This window comes from Dermacentor silvarum, chromosome 6 (assembly GCF_013339745.2).
Source record: "Dermacentor silvarum isolate Dsil-2018 chromosome 6, BIME_Dsil_1.4, whole genome shotgun sequence".
Taxonomy (NCBI): domain Eukaryota; kingdom Metazoa; phylum Arthropoda; class Arachnida; order Ixodida; family Ixodidae; genus Dermacentor; species Dermacentor silvarum.
The window spans coordinates 70,717,666-70,736,784 of record NC_051159.1 but is presented as its reverse complement, the minus strand read 5'-3'; the positions used below and the strand labels follow the sequence as shown (position 1 = coordinate 70,736,784).

Here is a 19,119-nt window from a genome sequence, read left to right as displayed (position 1 = left end):
TGTCAGGGTCAGGGTAAGGTGATATTGGCGAGCGGGAGAGAGCATCGGCATCGGTGTGCATGCGTCCAGAGCGGTACACAACCCGGATGTCGTACTCTTGCAAACGGAGTGCCCAGCGTGCGAGGCGGCCAGAGGGGTCTTTCAATCGGGAGAGCCAGCACAGCGCATGGTGGTCCGTTACTCCATCAAATTGGCGGCTGTATAAATAAGGTCGAAATTTCGTAAGGACCCAGAGTATAGCTAAACACTCCTTTTCTGTAACAGAGTAGTTTAGATCTGACTTTGTGAGCGTGCGGCTAGCATAAGCAACGACGTATTCCTCAAGACCACTTTTGCGTTGGGCAAGAACCGCCCGAAGGCCGACTCCACTAGCATCTGTATGGACTTCAGTTGGGGCAGCGGGGTCAAAATGTCGCAGAATAGGAGGAGAGGTGAGCAGATAGCGAATGGCTCGTGAACGCGTCATCCCATGCTTTCGACCAGGTGGATAGGGGGTTGTCTCCAGCCAGCAGTTGAGTCAAAGGGGCGATGATCATGGCGAAGTTCCTCACAAAGCGGCGAAAATAGGAGCAGAGGCTGACGAAACTGCGCAGTGTCTTCAGATTAGTGTGTTTGGGGAACTCCGTAACTTCACGGAGTTTTGCAGGATCCTGAAGCACGCCTTGTTTGGATACGACGTGGCCTAAGATGGTAAGCTTACGAGCAGCAAAGAAGCATTTTTCGATGTTAAGTTGCAGGCCAGCCTTAGTCAGACAGCTTAATACCTCTCTTAGTCGTTGGAGGTGAGTCGAGAAATCAGGTGAGAAGACAACGACATCATCTAGGTAGCACAAACACGTGTGCCTTTTGAGACCGCGCAAGATACTGTCCACCATACGCTGGAAAGTAGCGGGCGCATTACATAGGCCGAATGGCATGACAAATTCCTATAATCCGTCCGGTGTAACGAAGGCGGTTTTGGGGCTGTCAGCATCGGCCATGGGGACTTGCCAATATCCAGACCGCAAATCCAAAGAGGAAAAGAACTCGACACCTTGCAAACAGTCAAGAGCATCGTGTATGCGCGGTAGGGAATATACGTCTTTGCGTGTAATTTTGTTAAGACGTCTGTAATCAACGCAGAAGGGAATAGAACCATCTTTCTGTTTTACGAGGACAATAGGCGATGCCCAAGGGCTATGGAACGGCTGAATCACGCCACGCCGAAGCATATCGCTCACGTGTTCGTCGATGACACGGTGTTCAGAAGCTCAGACACGGTAGGGACGCTGCCGGAGTGGGGCGTGCGAACCGGTGTCGATGCTGTACGGCACTGTGATGGTGCGGCCGAGAGAATGTTGAAGGCGGTCGAAAGAGGCGGTAAATTCAAGGTCGATCCAAATGGTCGCAAAGCTTCGGGCGAAAGACGGTTCAGAACGAATTGTCACCGACATCAGCAAGGGTGGTTATGGGAGCAGCGATTGAAGCGCGACTATGTTTGGAGGGAACAAACATTGCGAAAGAAAAAAAATCGTTTTTTAATTAAAGCGATACACAGTTAGATTTATTCAACGAAAATAAAATTCCTAATCAATTTTATATACGCATGGTGAGAAAACAACAACTCTATTTTACTTGATCATTATCAATAAATACCTTTTTTCAGCGCCCACCGTAAGAGCGCCCACCGATAGCGGCGGGCGTTGACGCCGCTATCACTTGCAAGCAATGCAGCTCTTGAAGTGGCCAGAAAGTGGCACTCGTAAAGTTCACCTGTTACAATACGCCCCCCTCACATGCTGTGTTGTTTTGCCTGCCAACGTCTGTTAGAATTTGGTGACGCATGTAGTTTCATTGTTTCATAACCTGTTTAGTCAAACGTAGTGAGTTGCGACCACCAGATAATTGTTCACTTTAGTTGTTTTCGTGGGACAGCGCTGGCCGACGGGCTTGGTGTCCGACGAAAGGACGAGCACTCTACGCCCAAAGCGTTCGTCTGCTTCCAAACAAAGTACTATGTTCTGCGCAAGGGTGCGGTTTCGACACCCGTATGGCTGAACTTTCCCTGCATCGGTTTCCGCGCTGAAAGCTCGAAACGCCCATCACGTCGAATGGCAGGGCATTTGATATACAGCTCTAATGACAGGCCCCCGAAAACAAATTTCGCGCTGTTGAGAACAAAGTAACGTCACTTCTGTTTTTAACGGATATGGTGTCACAATATTTTTTCTTCCATCGGAAGTGTTCCCTCCTCACACAGATGGCACTAAGCCCCTTGAACCGCCGATGAATCTTTGAACGTATGGGCTTCTATGGAAGCTTCGCTACCAGGTGTATTTACCTTGGTAAATTTGCGCAGCAGGCTGACAAGTTGCGCGCGTTGTGTGGTTGTCAAATCACCGGAGATTGACGGATGGAAGCACTCCAACGGCGGTCGAGTCGAATTGTCGAGCGCGGCGAGGGATGTCGAATGTGCGGACGTCGGGAGCATCGAAGAGCATTGAAGAATCCACAGTTTGAGCGTAACCGAGGCACTCTCCGCGATGCAAAGTAATCGACAGAAAAGCACATTGCAAGCACACCACGGCCAGCACTGAGGGCGATGACGGCAAAGGGCAGCGGAAGGGAACGGCGACGGGCAAACAAGTCACATGGCGTGAATAAGACGGTTGCGTCACTTGCGGATGCGCAAGATACAGAGACGACGGCGGCTGACTGAGGAGGGATATCAGTAACTTCGGCCACAAGCATTTTTGTAGACGTCACAGGATCTAGGCCATCGCTGCAGCGGAAGGAAAACACAACTCCACCTCAGCGCTGGCACAGTCAATGATTACATTGTTAGACAAAAGGAAATCCCAGCCTAGAATGACATCGTGGGAGCGGGACGGCAGGACAACGAACTCAATGACATGAAGTGATTCCGCGATGACAACACGCGAAGTGCAGGCTCCCAAAGGTTCGACAGGCTGTGCGCTCGCAGTACTCAAATACAGTCCGGAAAGCAACGTCGTTACTTTTCCTATCCGTCGGCAAAGTCTTGCGCGTAACACCGAGATTGCTGCACCCGTATCGACCAGTGCGAATGTTGGAATCCCTTCGATGTATACCTCAATGACGTTGCGGGGGTGATTTCGAGGCCTTGGGTAAATCGAAGGGGACGCAGTTCTCGCCACAGGAACTGCGACACTTAGGCTTGGCCGGCGACTCATCGGTGAGATGGAACGGCGGCGTCGGAATGGCGAATGACGAGTAGTGTTGAGAACACAGGTTTCATCTGGCGGCACGGGGGATTGTATATACTGTCGAGGGGCGTAAGTGCTCGTGGGTCGGCGGTTCATAAGTAGGCTGCATACGGCATCGACAAAAGCGGGCAACGTGTCCCGGAATACCACAATGGTAGCAAATTGGGTGGTTGTCGGCTGTGCGCCAAGGATTTGGCTGGCGTGGTAGCTGTGCTGCAGGCGGCGAGAAGGGAATCGGGGGCGATCACGCAACTGCTTGGAGAGGTGGACGTGGAGCGAAGGGCGGCCTTGCAGCGACGTCAGCGTATGTCAAGGGTGCCGCGACTGAAGGCGGTTGAATAGTAGCTGGCAGGTACTTAGCGACTTGCTCCTTGATGACAGTCTGTAATCCCGGTGTCAATGGGGAGTATGGTTGCGCGTTCGCAGAGGGCACCAAGGAAAGCTGCCGAGCAACTTATTCTCGTACCAACTCCTTTATCTGGTGCAGTAGAGGTGACTCGTCGACAGCTAGCGTCAGACCTGAGACAGAGGCGAATTCTGAGGGCGAATGTCGTGTGACAACTCGCTGCCTTAGAAGTTCGTCGTAACTCTGACAGAGCGCAATGAGAACAGACACTGTGGTCGGGTTCCGGGCGACCAACATCTGGAAGGCGTCGTCCTCAATTCCTCGAGGATATGCCGGATCTTATCGGCTTGCGTCACCGTTGCGTCGACTCTGTTGCACAGATTAACGACGTCTTCGATGTAGCTGGTGAAATTATCACCTGGTTGCTGGGCGCGTCCGCGAAGGCGTTGTTCGGCCTGAAGGTTACGGACAGCAGGACGGCCAAAGACTTCCGTGAAGTTGGTCTTGAACGCTGACCATGTCAGGATGTCGGATTCGTGGTTACGATACCACATTGGCGCAACTTGGCTCAAGTAGAAAACTACGTTGTTGAGCTTGGCCGTATCGTCCCAGTGGTTGTGCGCGCTGACTCTGTCGTACGAGGCGAGCCAGTCCTCGACGTCGTGATCACCGGTACCCGCAAAAATCGCCGGATCCCACTGACGCTGCACGCCAGGACAGATGACAGGAGGTGGTACCGTGGCGGCTAGGGAGCCTACATGCAAGCGCTGTTTTAAAACGGCGCTTGTATGTATAGGCTCCCTAGCGGCGGCAGCTTGTTGGGCTGGATCGTCAGGCATGCTTTGAGAAGGCTGGGCGGGATCGTCCGGCATGGGCCGAGATGGTTGAAGGGTTCGGTTTTGAAGTTTCAGCGTTGATGGATTCAATTCGTACCCCGTACCTTCCACCAAATGTCAAGGTGTTTATTGACAGGATTGAGAGGTACAACTCGGTGCGGCGGTCAGAACCCTGCGAGCATTCAGGACAAGCCCCGTGCGTAAAAGCGCTGGTGATGTGCCTGATTGACCGGCACTACTTCTTCGTCATATATTTCATACGCTGGAGATGCACTTGGCTAACCGGCACTTCTTCGTTACACTGTCTACAAGGATGGTCATAGTCGGCGAAACATCAAAATACGAAGATTGAGGGCAATAATGTTTAACGTCTAAGGAACTACATATATATTTGCTGAAATCAGCTTATGAAAAGTCATGTTCAAGGGCTTCCTGACCCAAAGCAAATGGCTATGACAGAATCAGTCACCGATGCTCCAGTATATGTCGCCTCGAAAAATACAAGCCCACTTGTCGAAACTTTGGCGCCGGCTTTCACCTTGTTCTCGTGTTGCTCATCGTTCATGATTATGGTCACAATGTGACGCACGCGTGTACGATCAACATATCTCGAGATTTATGTTAGATACCTCCGAAGTTGGTCAGGTTTGCCTACAATTTTACAAAGAAATGCCTGACCGATCTCGGTATCGAACCTATGTGTGCTCACACAGCTGCCCAATGAATTAATTAAAAAATAAATAATGGGGTTTTACCGGCCAAAACCACGATCTGATTATGAGGCACGCCGTAGTGTTTGACTCCGGAAACTTGGACCACCTGAGGTTCTTTAACGTGCACATAAATCTAAGTACACGGGTATTTTCGCATTTCGCCCCCATCGAAATGCGGCCGCCGTGGCCGGTATTCGATCCCGCGACCTCGTGCTCAGACAGCTGCCCAATGCTCTAATCACTTGGCCGCGATGGTATACAGGCTTATCTCGTGACATTGTTGCCCTTTGAAACGTGTGACATGCGCCTCACGTGCAAGTTCCTCGCATTCTTGTCTCTGGACAGCTGGTGCTTTGAGACGCTGTGTAAGATTGCACTGTCTTCGGGTGGACTACACTGGCAAAGATGGTGAAGTCCGCCCATAATTCCACTCCATGAATATAGCGTAGCCTCCCTCATTTACTGCCACTTGCTGCGACGTAAGAAAAGCTGCAGCAGAAAACTCGAGATGCTTGTTGCAGCCAGTTTTCAATATTTTTTTTCTTTCCTAATGAACGTTTACTCGGAGCAAAGATCGCTTCGGTATTCCAGAAGTGCGGATCTAACAATTTATCACGTATGCAAACCGGCTCTCCGTTTTAACCCACGCCCTCCCCCCTCCCCTTGGGATACCACCCAAGGGAAGATTCGGTGTTCTACACACACTGGAAGGCATAAATTGTAAATGTAGGCTCCTGTATCCACTGCACTAAGAAATTCAACTCTCCACAAGGATTAGAACAAAAGTGCAAGTGAAGTGATACTCACGAATAAGTGGCCGTAGCCTATCTTTTGCAGCATATCTCGCGGAACGCCATACAGATTTGGCGGCAGGATGTGGCACCCGTGCGCGTGCCGATCGGGGTAGGAGATGTGGCCCAAGATTACTATTGCCGACGGTTTGAACTCTTGCCTGCACAGAAGTGAACATTGCCACACGATATCACCAACTGAACTGTGCAAGCACACATTGAAACTGTCACGCTACTGTGTTTACGTGCACCAGTTTATTCAATCTACGGGTGTTTTAAATTAAGATTTACGGAATTTTTAAAAACCGCCAATGGCAGGTAGCATAATTCTTATCATTGAGCTGGGTCATTCGAAGCGGCAGGCATTAGTAGCATGAGAAATCCAAGCACATATTGACTCATTGCAGAAATTGACTAAATAACTTTGTAGTTTAATACTGTACGACACATATTGCAATTTACGAATTGTAGCCTGTGAGTTCGCAAGACGCATCCACTTGAAAAGAATTTCCAGGCAGCATTGCAAGATGGATGAATATAAGTTTATTCAGATAGGGATGGCTTCTTAGCCTGTTTTTAAAACGGGGTTTACGGAAAGGGAATAAACTGAGCCACCGGAACGGGGCGTTAGTCACAGGTATAGAGTCTGTGTACAAGGACGCTCTCCCTCGCGAACGCCAGGAAGGAGTCGGGCATGGGCCGTCGGTTGTGAGTCACTCATCAGATTCAGCTGCCGCAGTAATTCATCATAGACATGTTTGGCTCGTACCACTGTGTATGCCGGAAAGCCCCAAATAAGGTGTTGGGCCGTTGGGCTGCATGACATTCGGTCATTGGGGCATACGTGAGTACTTGGCTCATTTTTAGCTGGCTGCTCTTCCCCAACTTGATCGCCTTGGCCTGCGAGGCGGATGTCGTAGTGATTTGTCGCTCCTCTTTCTGCCCATCTCTTTGAAGGCAAAACGGTCGCGGGACGTCGTCTAGTCGCAAGTGTGAATGTACCCTCACTCTCGCCTCTAGCTTCGGCACTTCTGGCGTGGTACGTACAGTTTCGTTCGCCATTATGTCCGCTCATGTCCCCTGCCCCAAGACGCAAGACGCCTCTTAAAGATGCCGCCGGCCCCTTGCAGCCTTTACCATACCCCGCCCGAGCGTTCGACCGCTTCGGCGTTGACCTATACGGTCCGCTTCCCAGCACTCCCAGCTGCAACCGCTGGGTTGCTATCGACCACCTTACGCGGTACGCTGAAACTTCAGCCCTCTCATCTGCCACAGCAAAAGACGTTGCTAGTTTCATTCTTCAGAACCTGGTATTACGGCATGGAGCACCTCGAGAGTTACTGAGCGACCGCGGTCGCGTTTTCCTCTCTGACGTCATTACAGCGTTGCTAAATGAGTGTCGCATCATTCACCGCACTACCACTGCATACCATCCCCAAACTAATGGCATGACAGAGCGTTTTAATCGCACCCTTGGCGACGTGTTGGCCATGTATGTTTCATCTGACCACTCGAATTGGGATCGGATTCTGCCTTTCGTAACATACGCATACAATACTGCAACGCAAAGCACTACTGGATTTTCATCTTTCTTTCTTCTTTACGGACACCAACCTCCATGCACAATGGAAACAATTCTACCCTATACCGGCCGGATGCTTCGCAGTCGACGACTGTTTCCCGAGCGGCTGCATACGCGGAAGAATATCGCCAGCTCGCTCGCTCGTTCACATCCCAGGACCAGTGGCGCCAAAAGCATCGCCACGACGCGTCCACTACAGCTACATCCTTTACTCCCGGCTCGCTGGTCTGGTTGTGGGTGCCGTCTACTCCACCGGGCCTTTCCTCCAAGCTGCATTCCAAGTACCACGGTCCCTATCGGGTACTGCAACAAACATCCGCAGTCAACTACCTCATCGAGCCGATGGACGCGTCTTCCGACCAGCGTCGTCGCGGCCAGGAAATTGTCCACGTCTCGCGCGTAAAGCAGTGCCACGACCCCCCTGTCTTCTCTGGCCCCTAGGTCGCCAGGATGGCTCTTCTTTTGGTGGGGAGGGATTGTACTGAAGGCACTGAACCACGGTGCTGGTGAAGGAAGAAGAAGACAAGCAACGCTTGCTCGCCCGCTTCGCCATAGCTCCCTTTGACTTGTTTCGGTCTACCGTTCAAACGCCAGATCGATCGCTGCTAGGCAAACATCCCCATTGCATAACAATTAGGTTTGCACTGAGATAACATTTCGATGTCTTTTACGAAAGTCTGCTCTTTGTGGCCAGACAGAAAGGCGGGCAAGTTGTTATAATTTTTCTTTGTGTGCAACTCTGCTTAGGCATTACAGGGTTCACATGCCCGAAAATGATTAACGCACACGCCAATTCATGCATTTAAAACTTTTCCTGCACTACTTTGCATAGGAGCGTGGCTGCCGCATCAAACTATCGAATGCGCGAGCTCGCGCTCAGCAGCCAAGTGCCGCAGCCACCGAAACAATGCGCTGGAAAAAAAAAGTTCCCAGTCACTTAAGTATCCTTACGTGATTTGAATGCGAAAGCGTAATGACTTCTCTAACTTATCACCTTACATAAAAGCTCTACTTTAATCCACCTTGCTCTAATTTGTACCAACGTTAATCCACTGCAATCCGCCTCAATCCACTTTACTATACTTTATTCCACCTTAATCCCCGTTAACCACCTTAATCCACTCTAATCCACTTCATTCCATTTTAATCCACCTTATTGCACTTTATTGTACCTTAATCCAATTTTGGGAGTGTGTCAGGTCAATTCTTTGGGTGTGGGCCACGGCGTCGCAGGGACGCCGTGGCTGTTCACCGTGGGATTTCGCCGTGCGAGCCGCAGCAGGTCCAGCGCCGGGAACGTGACGTCATCCCTTGGTCACGTGGGCTTTGGTACCATCGGATGATAACAATGGACGACGGATTTTTCGCTTCATAGGGCAACAACAAATGGATCAAACAACCATGATTGCTTAGTGTTGGGGGCGTTACGTTGCCATGTTCGCGGTCGCACGTTCAATCCCGGCCGCGGCGGCCGCCTTTTGATCGCGTCGAAATGCAAGAAAACACTCGTGTACTTGGATTAATGTGCACGTTGAAGACCTCCAGCTTGTCAAATTTATCACGAGTCCATAATTGCAGCGTGCCTAGTAGTCATATTATGGTTTTGGCTCGTGAAATCCAATGAATAATTTTTTTAATGCAACTGTTACGAGCAAGTGATTCTTTTGAGTCCTTATGAAACCACCAGCAGTTTCGCGCTGACTCCATATAACTGATTAAAAATGACACGCTTGTCTCACCCGATTATATCGGAAATTGTCTGGCAACTGGTCTTCAGCTTGCTGTAGATGCCCAGAACCGTGACGCCTGTCTTGCCAGTCACCTTCTTGATTATTTCCGTCACATCCTGCAGATTAAAAATTAAAAATTAAATTATGGGGTTTTGCGTGCCAAAACAACGATTTGATTATGAGCACGCCGTAGTGGGGACTGCGGAAATTTGGACCACCTGAGGTTCTTTAACGTGCCCCTAAATCTAAGTACGCGGGTGCTTTCGCATTTCGCCCCCATCTAAATGCGGCCGCCATGGCCGGGATTCGATCCCGCGACCGCGTGCTCAGCAGCCCAACATCATAGCCACTAAGCAACCACGGCGGGTTCATACTGCAGATTACGGAGTCACCTTAGTAATCTGTTCGCGCGCAACCGAGATACGAGTGATGTCCTTTGGTAAATTTATTGGCAGTTTTTTCATAAATACTTCATGCAATATTGTTTTGTTAGAATGTGTGCTCACAACACCGAATAACGAACAAAATCAAAACTTCACACTACGTGTTTCCTTTTCTGTTTCTTCCTCTAGATCGTCTACGCTTTGGAGTTACTCAGACAGGTGATTACGCTGACAAAGACATACGTGGTGCCCCAAACTGCAGCCACAGCTGCCGCGACTGCAAACAACCCATACTAATTACCGTGAAACGACTGTTGTGGGAATGACCGGTACACAAGCCGATGCTGACAACAAACAGGAAGAAATACTGAGCTACGAGGGATGGTTCTGACCGGTGGGTGGCCTACAGGCACCACTCGCAACTCCTAGAGACCTCCTCGCTTTCGCCAAGTTTTCAGAGATATTACAACGGTTGTAGATTCTGCTCCTTGCAGTGCGCCTATCTACTATACTACTGATGCACTTTATCCACTTTGCCATTCTTCGCATTACGCCAAAGAGCCATCTAGTCAGATAAAACATTTAATCACTCAATCAGTGATCATAAGTAAGCGGAACGATACGCTCCTCAAGGACTCGTCTTCCTGTACTCTAATGCAGGTAGGGCAGGGGATCGTAGCGATCTGTGTTGTAGGCACCGGCCCTTCTGACAGGCAACTAAAACGACTGACAAGTGATGGAAAAAAAGGATTTCAGTGTCATGGAAACTCGTGTTGCGACCTTGTGTTCCCTTGTGCGTTGTTTATAGTGTCTCATTACTTTCATCGGGATAACGATCTCCAGCCAAGCGCATGCGAAAATTGTAATGCTTCACATAAGATTTCTTTTACCACAAAGAATTCCACTTCCCATTTACTCGTGCCCTATTATCTCTTAAACAACCGTTCAATGCTATTCCTTCCTATTTTCGGTTCCTGATAAATACTAAAAAAAGCAAATACAGCACTTATGGCTGCTTCATTGCCAACGTAATCCTTCAAAACATGTTATGGCAGAAGGCCCCACCTACTTTAAATCAAAAGTGACAGACGAGTGAGTTAGCCTTGGTTCATCTTAGAATTGACTTGCGCAGCGCAAGAACCAACATAGACGACAGGGAAGGACACACGCACAACGCTGACTCTCAAATGAATATTTATTGCACACGACGTAAATGCGAACCGTGAGTATACAAGCGCTACAGAAACCAAGATAACAACCGAAAGAGAAAACACGAAAAACGACGCAGTTTGTTTAACGCTTGTTTGTGTTTTTGAAGAATTCGATTTCCTTATTGCTTAAGGAGATTGAGGGCTGGCTGATGCACTTCCTACTGTTTTTGCTCATGTGATAAGTATCTTGGATTATTCGTTTGCTGATGTCACCGTGTCTGCCTAAGATCGCCGTGTTATTGAACAGTGGCTTGCACTGATGCTTCGTGCAGTGTGCTACTTGGTTTGAATATATTGATCATTATTTTCGAACTTCATCTGGTGCTCTCATATTCTGCCATTTGCACACCTTCCAGTCTGTTAAATATAGGTATTCCCTCAGGACAGAGAGATCTGGTAAATGATATTTGTCGCAAATGGAATGAACGGGTCCCTGTGTATGACGGAACACTTTCTTTTTGGATTAGCCTTGTATCAGGTGCTTCATATGCGCGCAAATGATTCCCAGCCTATTGGGAGCTGTGAAAACGACGTTCAATCAATATCGGGATGCGACATGCTTTAAGTTATGTGCAAGGTTGTAAATGTATCGCAGTGGGGCGAGCTGATTTCGCCTTTGTTTAGCTTGGTTTAATGCCTATACCAGATGCCTTAATCCATCGTGCCACCTTCTCACAGCACCCATTTACAATGTAGTCGGGATACCCCGCCTTTTCAAATCTCTGAATCCTGTAAAAGCGGGTGCTGCGCACTGTGTCAACACTGAGTCTTTCACACGGACACTCACACGGACACTCACACGGACACTTTCACACAACACTTTCACACGGACGCTCGTATCAGATAGAAAAAATACAGTCCCTTATTACAGAGACATCATCAAAATAAAAAAAAATTACTCCATCTCCCTCTAAAGGGAACCATGTGTGGATGCGAAGCAGCGGGGAGATGGTTAGCTTGAGCGGGAGATGGTTTCGCGGCAGCGGCCCGAGCGCTCATCGCGGCGCTGGACAGGAGAGAGAATAAGGGGCGCGCGCTCCGTCATTTTCATACCGCGGAACTACCGTGGCGCCCCAAGCGGAGTATGCAGCTGTCGCACCACCTGTCATGCGCGCTGCTCCGGATTCCTAGAGGAGAGAAAGGGGGGAGCGTAGGCGAGGAGAGAGAGGGGGAGGGGTCGCGCATGCGCTCTGGGGGTGTGGGACGACGGGGGACGGAGCGACGGACAAAGCCCCCGCCATAAGCTGCTTCGCATCTAATATAGCTAATTATAAGAGAACTCATGCTGTATACTCTGTTTTAAGCATCTAGATGACACAAGCAAACGCATTCGGACCGAGAATGTCACACAACTGGTGTTGAATTTTTCGTCGTCTAGCGGGACGCTATAATGCATACACGCGATAAGCGCCAACGTCTTTCTACCTCTACCTGTATTAAACTGTAAGGCGCACAAACTTTCTTATGAGGTCATGACTCGGACTCGAATATTTGTTGCCTTATCCGAACATGGTCATTGTTTTGCATCGACGGAAAAGGCCAAAATTTCAGAGATCTGCTTTACAAGTAATATATGTGTTACTGGTAACGCCATGGTAGTTGGACCGCAGTAATCTAGTCGCGGCTGCAGGAGTCACGACACTGGTCAGAGACCAAACACAGCTTTCTTTACTTTCAATGAAGATGATATGCGTAGTGTAACAACACAAGCCACAACCAAGACGCATAAATTCAGCACATGTCAGACAGCCCACCCTTAGAGTGACTTTTCTTGAGGGACGTTTTATTGAGAGAAGGACCTTCATTTAGGAATTTCCATCTCATATGGCATTTCGCACTCTAAATGATTAACGTTAGTCTTCGTTCATTTCCGGCGTTCCAGATTCTCCTTTGTCGCTTACATCTGGTGCTTAAAAAGCGCAAACAGCTTCTTTTATTTCAAACAACATGCTTCGAAATTTTGAGGTACCACAGATCTCTCGTGTTCTTGATTAAGTGTGACATCAGTAAACTTGAGTCTACAGGCACCATCCTGTTTTTTAAGGTCAGTGCTCCAGTCAGATAGATGACATGTGGCTAAAACGTGGAACACCTTCGGGAATCAGCAGAATGTTTCCTTCAACGTTTGTGCAAAAACGCTGCCCCGGTGATGCTTGCATTCTACTTGCACTCCTGCTGAAACCTACAAGGCCTATACTTGCGAATTAGTCTATAATTTCCAGTCTCTAGCATCTCGTCAAAGTCTTTCGTCACAACGAAAATGAAAGACACAGCACACGGATAGACAACGTTTGTCTTTATAGCATCTATACGTGTCCTGCTGTCTTGCATTTGTGTTGTACCAAATCACCACGGAATGCCACCAACCATCCTAACTAATCACATTTCTTAGATACTCGCCACAGACTCTTCTTCATATTTGGAACAACCAAGAAAATAACAAGAGAACCGGAAGAAACAAACAGTTTATAGTTGTCGCCCCTTTTTTTATTTTCCTGTCCTGTTTATTTCTTCTAGAGCTACGCTCCTTCTGTCACGGTTGCATGTAAGTAACTTTTTGGCGTTACGGGCGTTTAAGTGGTACCTGAAGAATACGTCAAATAATAAACCGTACTACTAGAAGCAGGAGTCCCTGCTGGCAAATACCTTGAGGGCACTCAGAGCTTCTTCGATGCTTGGTACGGACGACCTGGAATGATCCAACGTTAGGAAGCCGTAGTCGATGACCTTCTGTTTCGCCATTTCCTTAATTCTCTTCTTCCCCGTCTTCTCGAGAAGGTGATCGCTGAAGGCTCGAACGTTGCTGCGCCGAAGCAAATATGTGATCGAAATGCAGTAAGCGCGCCGACATTTCAAGACGTCAGTGAATCCAGCTCGTCATATTGCAAAAAGCCCACGAGACTTTCGTCATGGAATGAAAGAAGGCCATTTTGCACTTCGGGGCATTTTCTAAATGGATTCTTTGACATCCGCGAACTTAAGCTTCAATTTTAACGGCCATCATGGTAAAGTTTACAATTGTGCATCGCGCAGGGAATGATATATTTCCCCTTGATTTTAGTTCAGTGAGCTACACAAAGGAGAGCGCTTGTGTGCGTAACGATACTAAAATAGAACACGCCGTCCATATCACTTTGCCTGCCGCGCTGAATGCAGTCAATTTCTTGTGTGTTTTGTATAGGTATTTGCAAGTCTCATTACATGTGCCACAGATTATTATTGTCCAGACACAACGAGTATGAGTGACACCATCAAGGCGACTAGGTAACTGTCGGCATATTTGGAGGTACAGCGTGAGTCCCAGCCAAATTTAGCTCAAGCTATGCACCGAACAAATATCTTTAAAAAATCCACCTCCATTGCACCCTGTGAAAGTGGGTGTAAAGTGAAGCTGTTGCCTGTATACGTTACACAAGCGCCACCACCACGAGGCGGCGCACCGTGGAGATCAATGTAGCCTCCACGACCTCGTTCGCAACCTTTCCGTTGGTGCTTCGACGCGACGGTTCATGTTCGCGGCGTCCATAGGCTTGCGCGTAACCAGAGTTCACGATGTGAACGTCGCTGTAATTTCTAAACAGTCTTGCCCTGAAGTCGATTACCGTCGCAGCATACTTCGGGAGGCCCATGCGGCCGCGCGCGCTGGCTCGGGCCGCAAGGCTCCGGGGCAGGGTAGGAAGGGGGACGCCTTCTACTCGGGGCGACTGCGCGCGCCGGCCCCGGCCGCTTTATCTTGAAAGCCATCTGCGACGGGGATAAAGTCCACCGTGCGCTGTGTTTTCGCGGCCTAGTCCGCGTTGATGCGAGAGGCACCACGAAGGTCAATTCGCTCGCTGCTGCAGCCGCGCTTCCTCACACCAGCGTTTTGACAGCGAGTTTCCGCGGTCGATCGAGTGAGACGTGGTGATGTTTGCATGTGCGCGCCTGACACCATGCTTGCTAATTTAGTTAGCATGTCTACGTTTACTTGTTTATACGGCGGATAAAAATACTATTCTTATTTTGTATGCCTGTCCACTAATTTGCTCGCGCAATCGATGCTTCGCCTTTAGGGCGATACTGCGACTTCTCTTTTTTTTCGCAATTCGCCTGGACGACTACGGCACTGGCCTCGCAAAGGTTCAAACGCTCTGCGGAGAATCATGTCATCCTTTTTAGGACTAGAGCCAGGGCAAAAAGATTACGTTGACTGCTGTGGGAGCGAGACCGTCCGCCCCCTCCTGGAATCTTTAATTGCTTCCGTGAAATGTTTACTCATTGCCACAGCATATACAAAGCTGAGACGATGGAATAGCTGTCAAATAAATGTGCACCGCTTTTTCCCGAAATCACTAAGTACCTCTGACGCACCTGGCAATGTCGCGGGAACATTTGCTATGGAGGCACGTGAGTGTTGTACGTACTTTCCGGTACACTATTAGACACAAGAATACAGTTTCTCAGGAGGGCCAGGTGCCTGATTTTACAGTGAGGCTGTTAAGCAAAGTTCCATCTTTTTCTTCCCTTTATTGTGTTGCGGTCGCATATTCAGTATCAAACGCAAGAGGGAAGACAGCGTAGTATTCCTACAAGGCCGGCGGTAAGCAGAGCCAGACGCCGACGTGCCATGCTGGAGATGCGTCCGAATATAACGGAGGTGTATGAATCGAAGCCCAGATAAGCAAAGAAATAGAAAACTCTTGGGCGTACGGAAGGAATTACACGCTATATAGTCAAGGGCGTTTACTAAGTTTTGTCGTAGATCTTAAGTTTAGATGTAAGTTGAATTGAGCTAGTTGGTAGTCTCATGTGGCGGTTTTAGTGAAAGATGTTGGCAGAAGCAGTGCAGACCCCTAAGAGTTGTTAAGAGCTTGAGTACATCCTTTTACAGCGTCGCTTTCGTTAACCGCATCAGTTGCTCCAACCGCACAGATATAAGAGAATTTGAAGGTGAAGATTGTTTTTAGGAAAGTGGAGTTTTCGGACATTGCAGTTCCAACTCACTCCGCAATTTCTTCGTAGATTGCTTTTCTCTGCACAAAAACGCCTAGTTAAATGTCTGCGTCATTTGGAAGGGGTTTTCGGCCATGGTGTAATGTCACGCACATGGTGTCTGGTCCTGGACGTGTGGAATCTATTTGGCGCATGCATTTTGCGATGACGGCATTGGCAACCACATCTGTTTCCAACTCGTAGGCGTTTGGGGGACTGGCTATTGATATCCCTAATCCTAATCTTGCGTGGCCTTCTTTTCTTGAACGGCGCTGTTCTTCAAATAAACTCACTCATTTTCTCAACAAAATTATAAGGGTGAATTTATTAGGTCACACCAATAAACCGCTGCGTAGCACATCTAGCCACAGCACATTTCAGTTATATTATGCAAAGGTGCTACAAAAAGAGGGGTGCTTAGCGCAGTTCAAAACCTGGCAGTATCTCTAACTTTCTTTTTCAGCAACTGAAATTTTGTTATTTAATTGTCCTGATTAAATAAGTAACCGGCCACTATAACCCACTTTATTTCAGTGGACATCTAAACGCAAAGTTACTTATTATAAACTGCTGCAGCGTATGGGCGAGCATCTAAGAGAGTAGCATACGTGTACACTAAGGCAGTAGTAATAACTTTTTATGGGCTGATAAGAAATCTCCTCATAAAAACACATGTTCTCATGCTTGCGTATGGTGTCGTGAGCGTCCTCAAAAGCTGGTTGAATGGAATCTTCAGCAGAATGAAACCCAAGCTAGTCAGTAAGCAGTAGACATACCATCTCAAATTAGTGCTAATAGCTGTAGGTGGCGTGCATCAGCGTAGCAAACAGCCAAAGCAAGCACGAGCGCGCGCCGAAACATCCCAGTGTCCTGCTCCCACGTGAACATCTTCTTTCTCGTGACGTCAGGACACATGCACCTCCTGACAAACTAAATCGAAACTGATTGGTATAAAAGCTAATAGGGTAACTTATTTAGGGAACCTTGGGGCTTGCCAGCATATTTCCTGGTTTTTCAAGGTCCATGACCTTTCCTTTATGCAAAAAAATGAAAAGTAGCAAAATGTCATGTCGATACACCTTAAGAAATATGAGGATGAACGTAGGACAGATGGACATCTATGTTCGCCATGCCGCCTATGTCGCGCCGCGTCTCTACTTCAGCTTGAAAAGCGCCGACGAACGCTGGGCATATGACGTTTTAAAAGCTGTCGATGTTAAACCCAAGTATTGCCGCCAATCCAATATGATTCCGCGTCCTGTACAATCGGAAGCAGGTCTATCAGGGCACTCACTCAATGTCCACGGAGCAGCCGTGGTCCGTTTCTCTGGAAATGGTGGCGGCATTCAAAAACTTGAGTAGCTGGGGGCCGGGCGACTTCATCAGAGTGTCGCCTTGGGGGCGGTAGAGCGAGTCGTAGAACAAGAAGTTGCAGAGACCGTCCCGTGGAATCCAGATCCTGTCCTGTCGTGCCACGCTCACAGTGCAGATGAGCGATTCGCCGCTCATGCGTTGTCCTGTGCGCAGAAGCAAAGCGGGTAAACTGAGCTCCCACTTTGAAATAACACGCCGTGTGTGCCTTCCAGCGCCCAACGGATGCGGCGCTCAGCACTAAAGATTGGAAAGCTTGTTTGTACACTATTGCAGAAGAGGCCATGGGAGCGTTAAGATGTCTGCCTGTAGAGAGCATGAACTTTTGCCATTTCCTCTGTCTTGCAGGTTTCCAATGTCTTCAGTCTGAAACCACTGCTATATTAGCACGTTTTCTTCAATTCGGAAATGCCTAATGAAAAAAAATCACAGCATATCCACGGGGTGAATGATGATGAGTGGGGCGAAGCTCCGGGCGATCATTTGGCTAAACCACAGCTATGGACGAGAGATAAAGAGAGCGCGCGTCGGGAGCGAGAGAGAAAGAGAGCGCGCGTCGGGAACGAACGCCCTTGTGCAATGCAGCGCCCTAGCTACGGACGAGAACGAGAGCGCGCGTCGGGAACGAACGCCCTTGTGCACCGCAGCGCCCCTAGCTACAGACGAGAAAGAGAGCGCGCGTCGGGAACGAAAGCCCTTGTGCAATGCAGCGCCCTTAGCTACAGACGAGAAAGAGAGCGCGCGTCGGGAACGAACGCCCTTGTGCAATGCAGCGCCCTTAGCTACAGACGAGAAAGAGAGCGCGCGTCGGGAACGAACGCCCTTGTGCAATGCAGCGCCCTTAGCTACAGACGAGAAAGAGAGCGCGCGTCGGGAACGAACGCCCTTGTGCAATGCAGCGCCCTTAGCTACAGACGAGAAAGAGAGCGCGCGTCGGGAACGAACGCCCTTGTGCACCGCAGCGCCCCTAGCTACAGACGAGAAAGAGAGCGCGCGTCGGGAACGAACGCCCTTGTAGGGTGCCTCGATGCCAGCGCCGCCGTTCAGGGTGGTGCCAACCTTTGACCGCCCCCGCGCCGCCGCTTTCTCGCTGCGACGCCATATTGTGTCACAGCGAGCCGTTGCGATTGCTTGGTGCCGGTGCTGAGTTCGAGGCACAGTGCGCGCGGATGCTTCGCGGACGCTTCTACTTGCTAGACAGTGTTCAGCCGCATGACTGACAAGCTATCAAGTGCATCGTGTCGACATGACGGGCTGTTGTGTTCCCAAGTGCACCGGATCGACGCGTAAAGGACTGCGTTGTTTTCGCTTCCCCCGGGACCCAGAGCGACGGAAGAGATGGGAAGCCCAAGTAAAGCGCGATCACTGGAAGGCAACGGATAACTCCTGCATTTGCGAGGTAAGTGTCAAGAATGTTTAGACTACCGCACCGTGTTTTTCATTTAAATAAGAAAGTATTCTCTGATCCTCGCTCACGTACCTACGTTCGCTCACGAACTAAGTAAGCACTGCACCGATGCTGTCTGAGTAGCGTATGGTTTGCGAGCGCGCGTCTGTTAAAGTCACAGCCCTACATCATCATGGACTATATTTTCGAAGTGAAAAACATTGCTAATCTGTATTTGACTGTCTTAGTTTCATTTACGGTTTTTGTACGTGATATGTATACAGTGTTGTTTATTTTTTCAATGTAGTTATCAGTGTTCTAATGGTTATTTATGAAATGTTCTGTACTCGCTATCGATGTGTTTGGCTGATGCGACGTATTCGATGGTAGCTGATGTATGTATTCTGGCTGGATATCTTGATTAATATTACCCGCGGTTGCGTTTCCTTGTTAGCATTCTTGTTTTCGATTTATATTGTGTGTAATAAGGTTGATGTACTCACTTGAACCCCCCCCCCCCATGTAATGAATAAATAAAAAAAAAACTCTCTCTATCCCGAATTGTGTGTCGAGC

General features: G+C 48.9%; 1 protein-coding gene across 1 annotated transcript in view; it reads right to left on the bottom strand.

The window, feature by feature from the left end:
- Positions 1-17,296, bottom strand: part of LOC119456709 (uncharacterized) — a 47,218-nt gene extending 29,922 nt beyond the window's left edge. Inside the window, exons 1-5 of the mRNA XM_049669036.1 lie at positions 17,082-17,296; positions 13,463-13,619; positions 9,232-9,338; positions 5,927-6,071; positions 4,511-4,578 (exon numbers count right to left, since the gene is read on the bottom strand). Of these exons, the coding sequence (XP_049524993.1) occupies positions 4,511-4,578; positions 5,927-6,071; positions 9,232-9,338; positions 13,463-13,619; positions 17,082-17,296 (692 nt within the window). The remainder of the gene's footprint in view (positions 1-4,510; positions 4,579-5,926; positions 6,072-9,231; positions 9,339-13,462; positions 13,620-17,081) is intronic.
- Between the last annotated feature and the right edge of the window lie 1,823 nt (positions 17,297-19,119).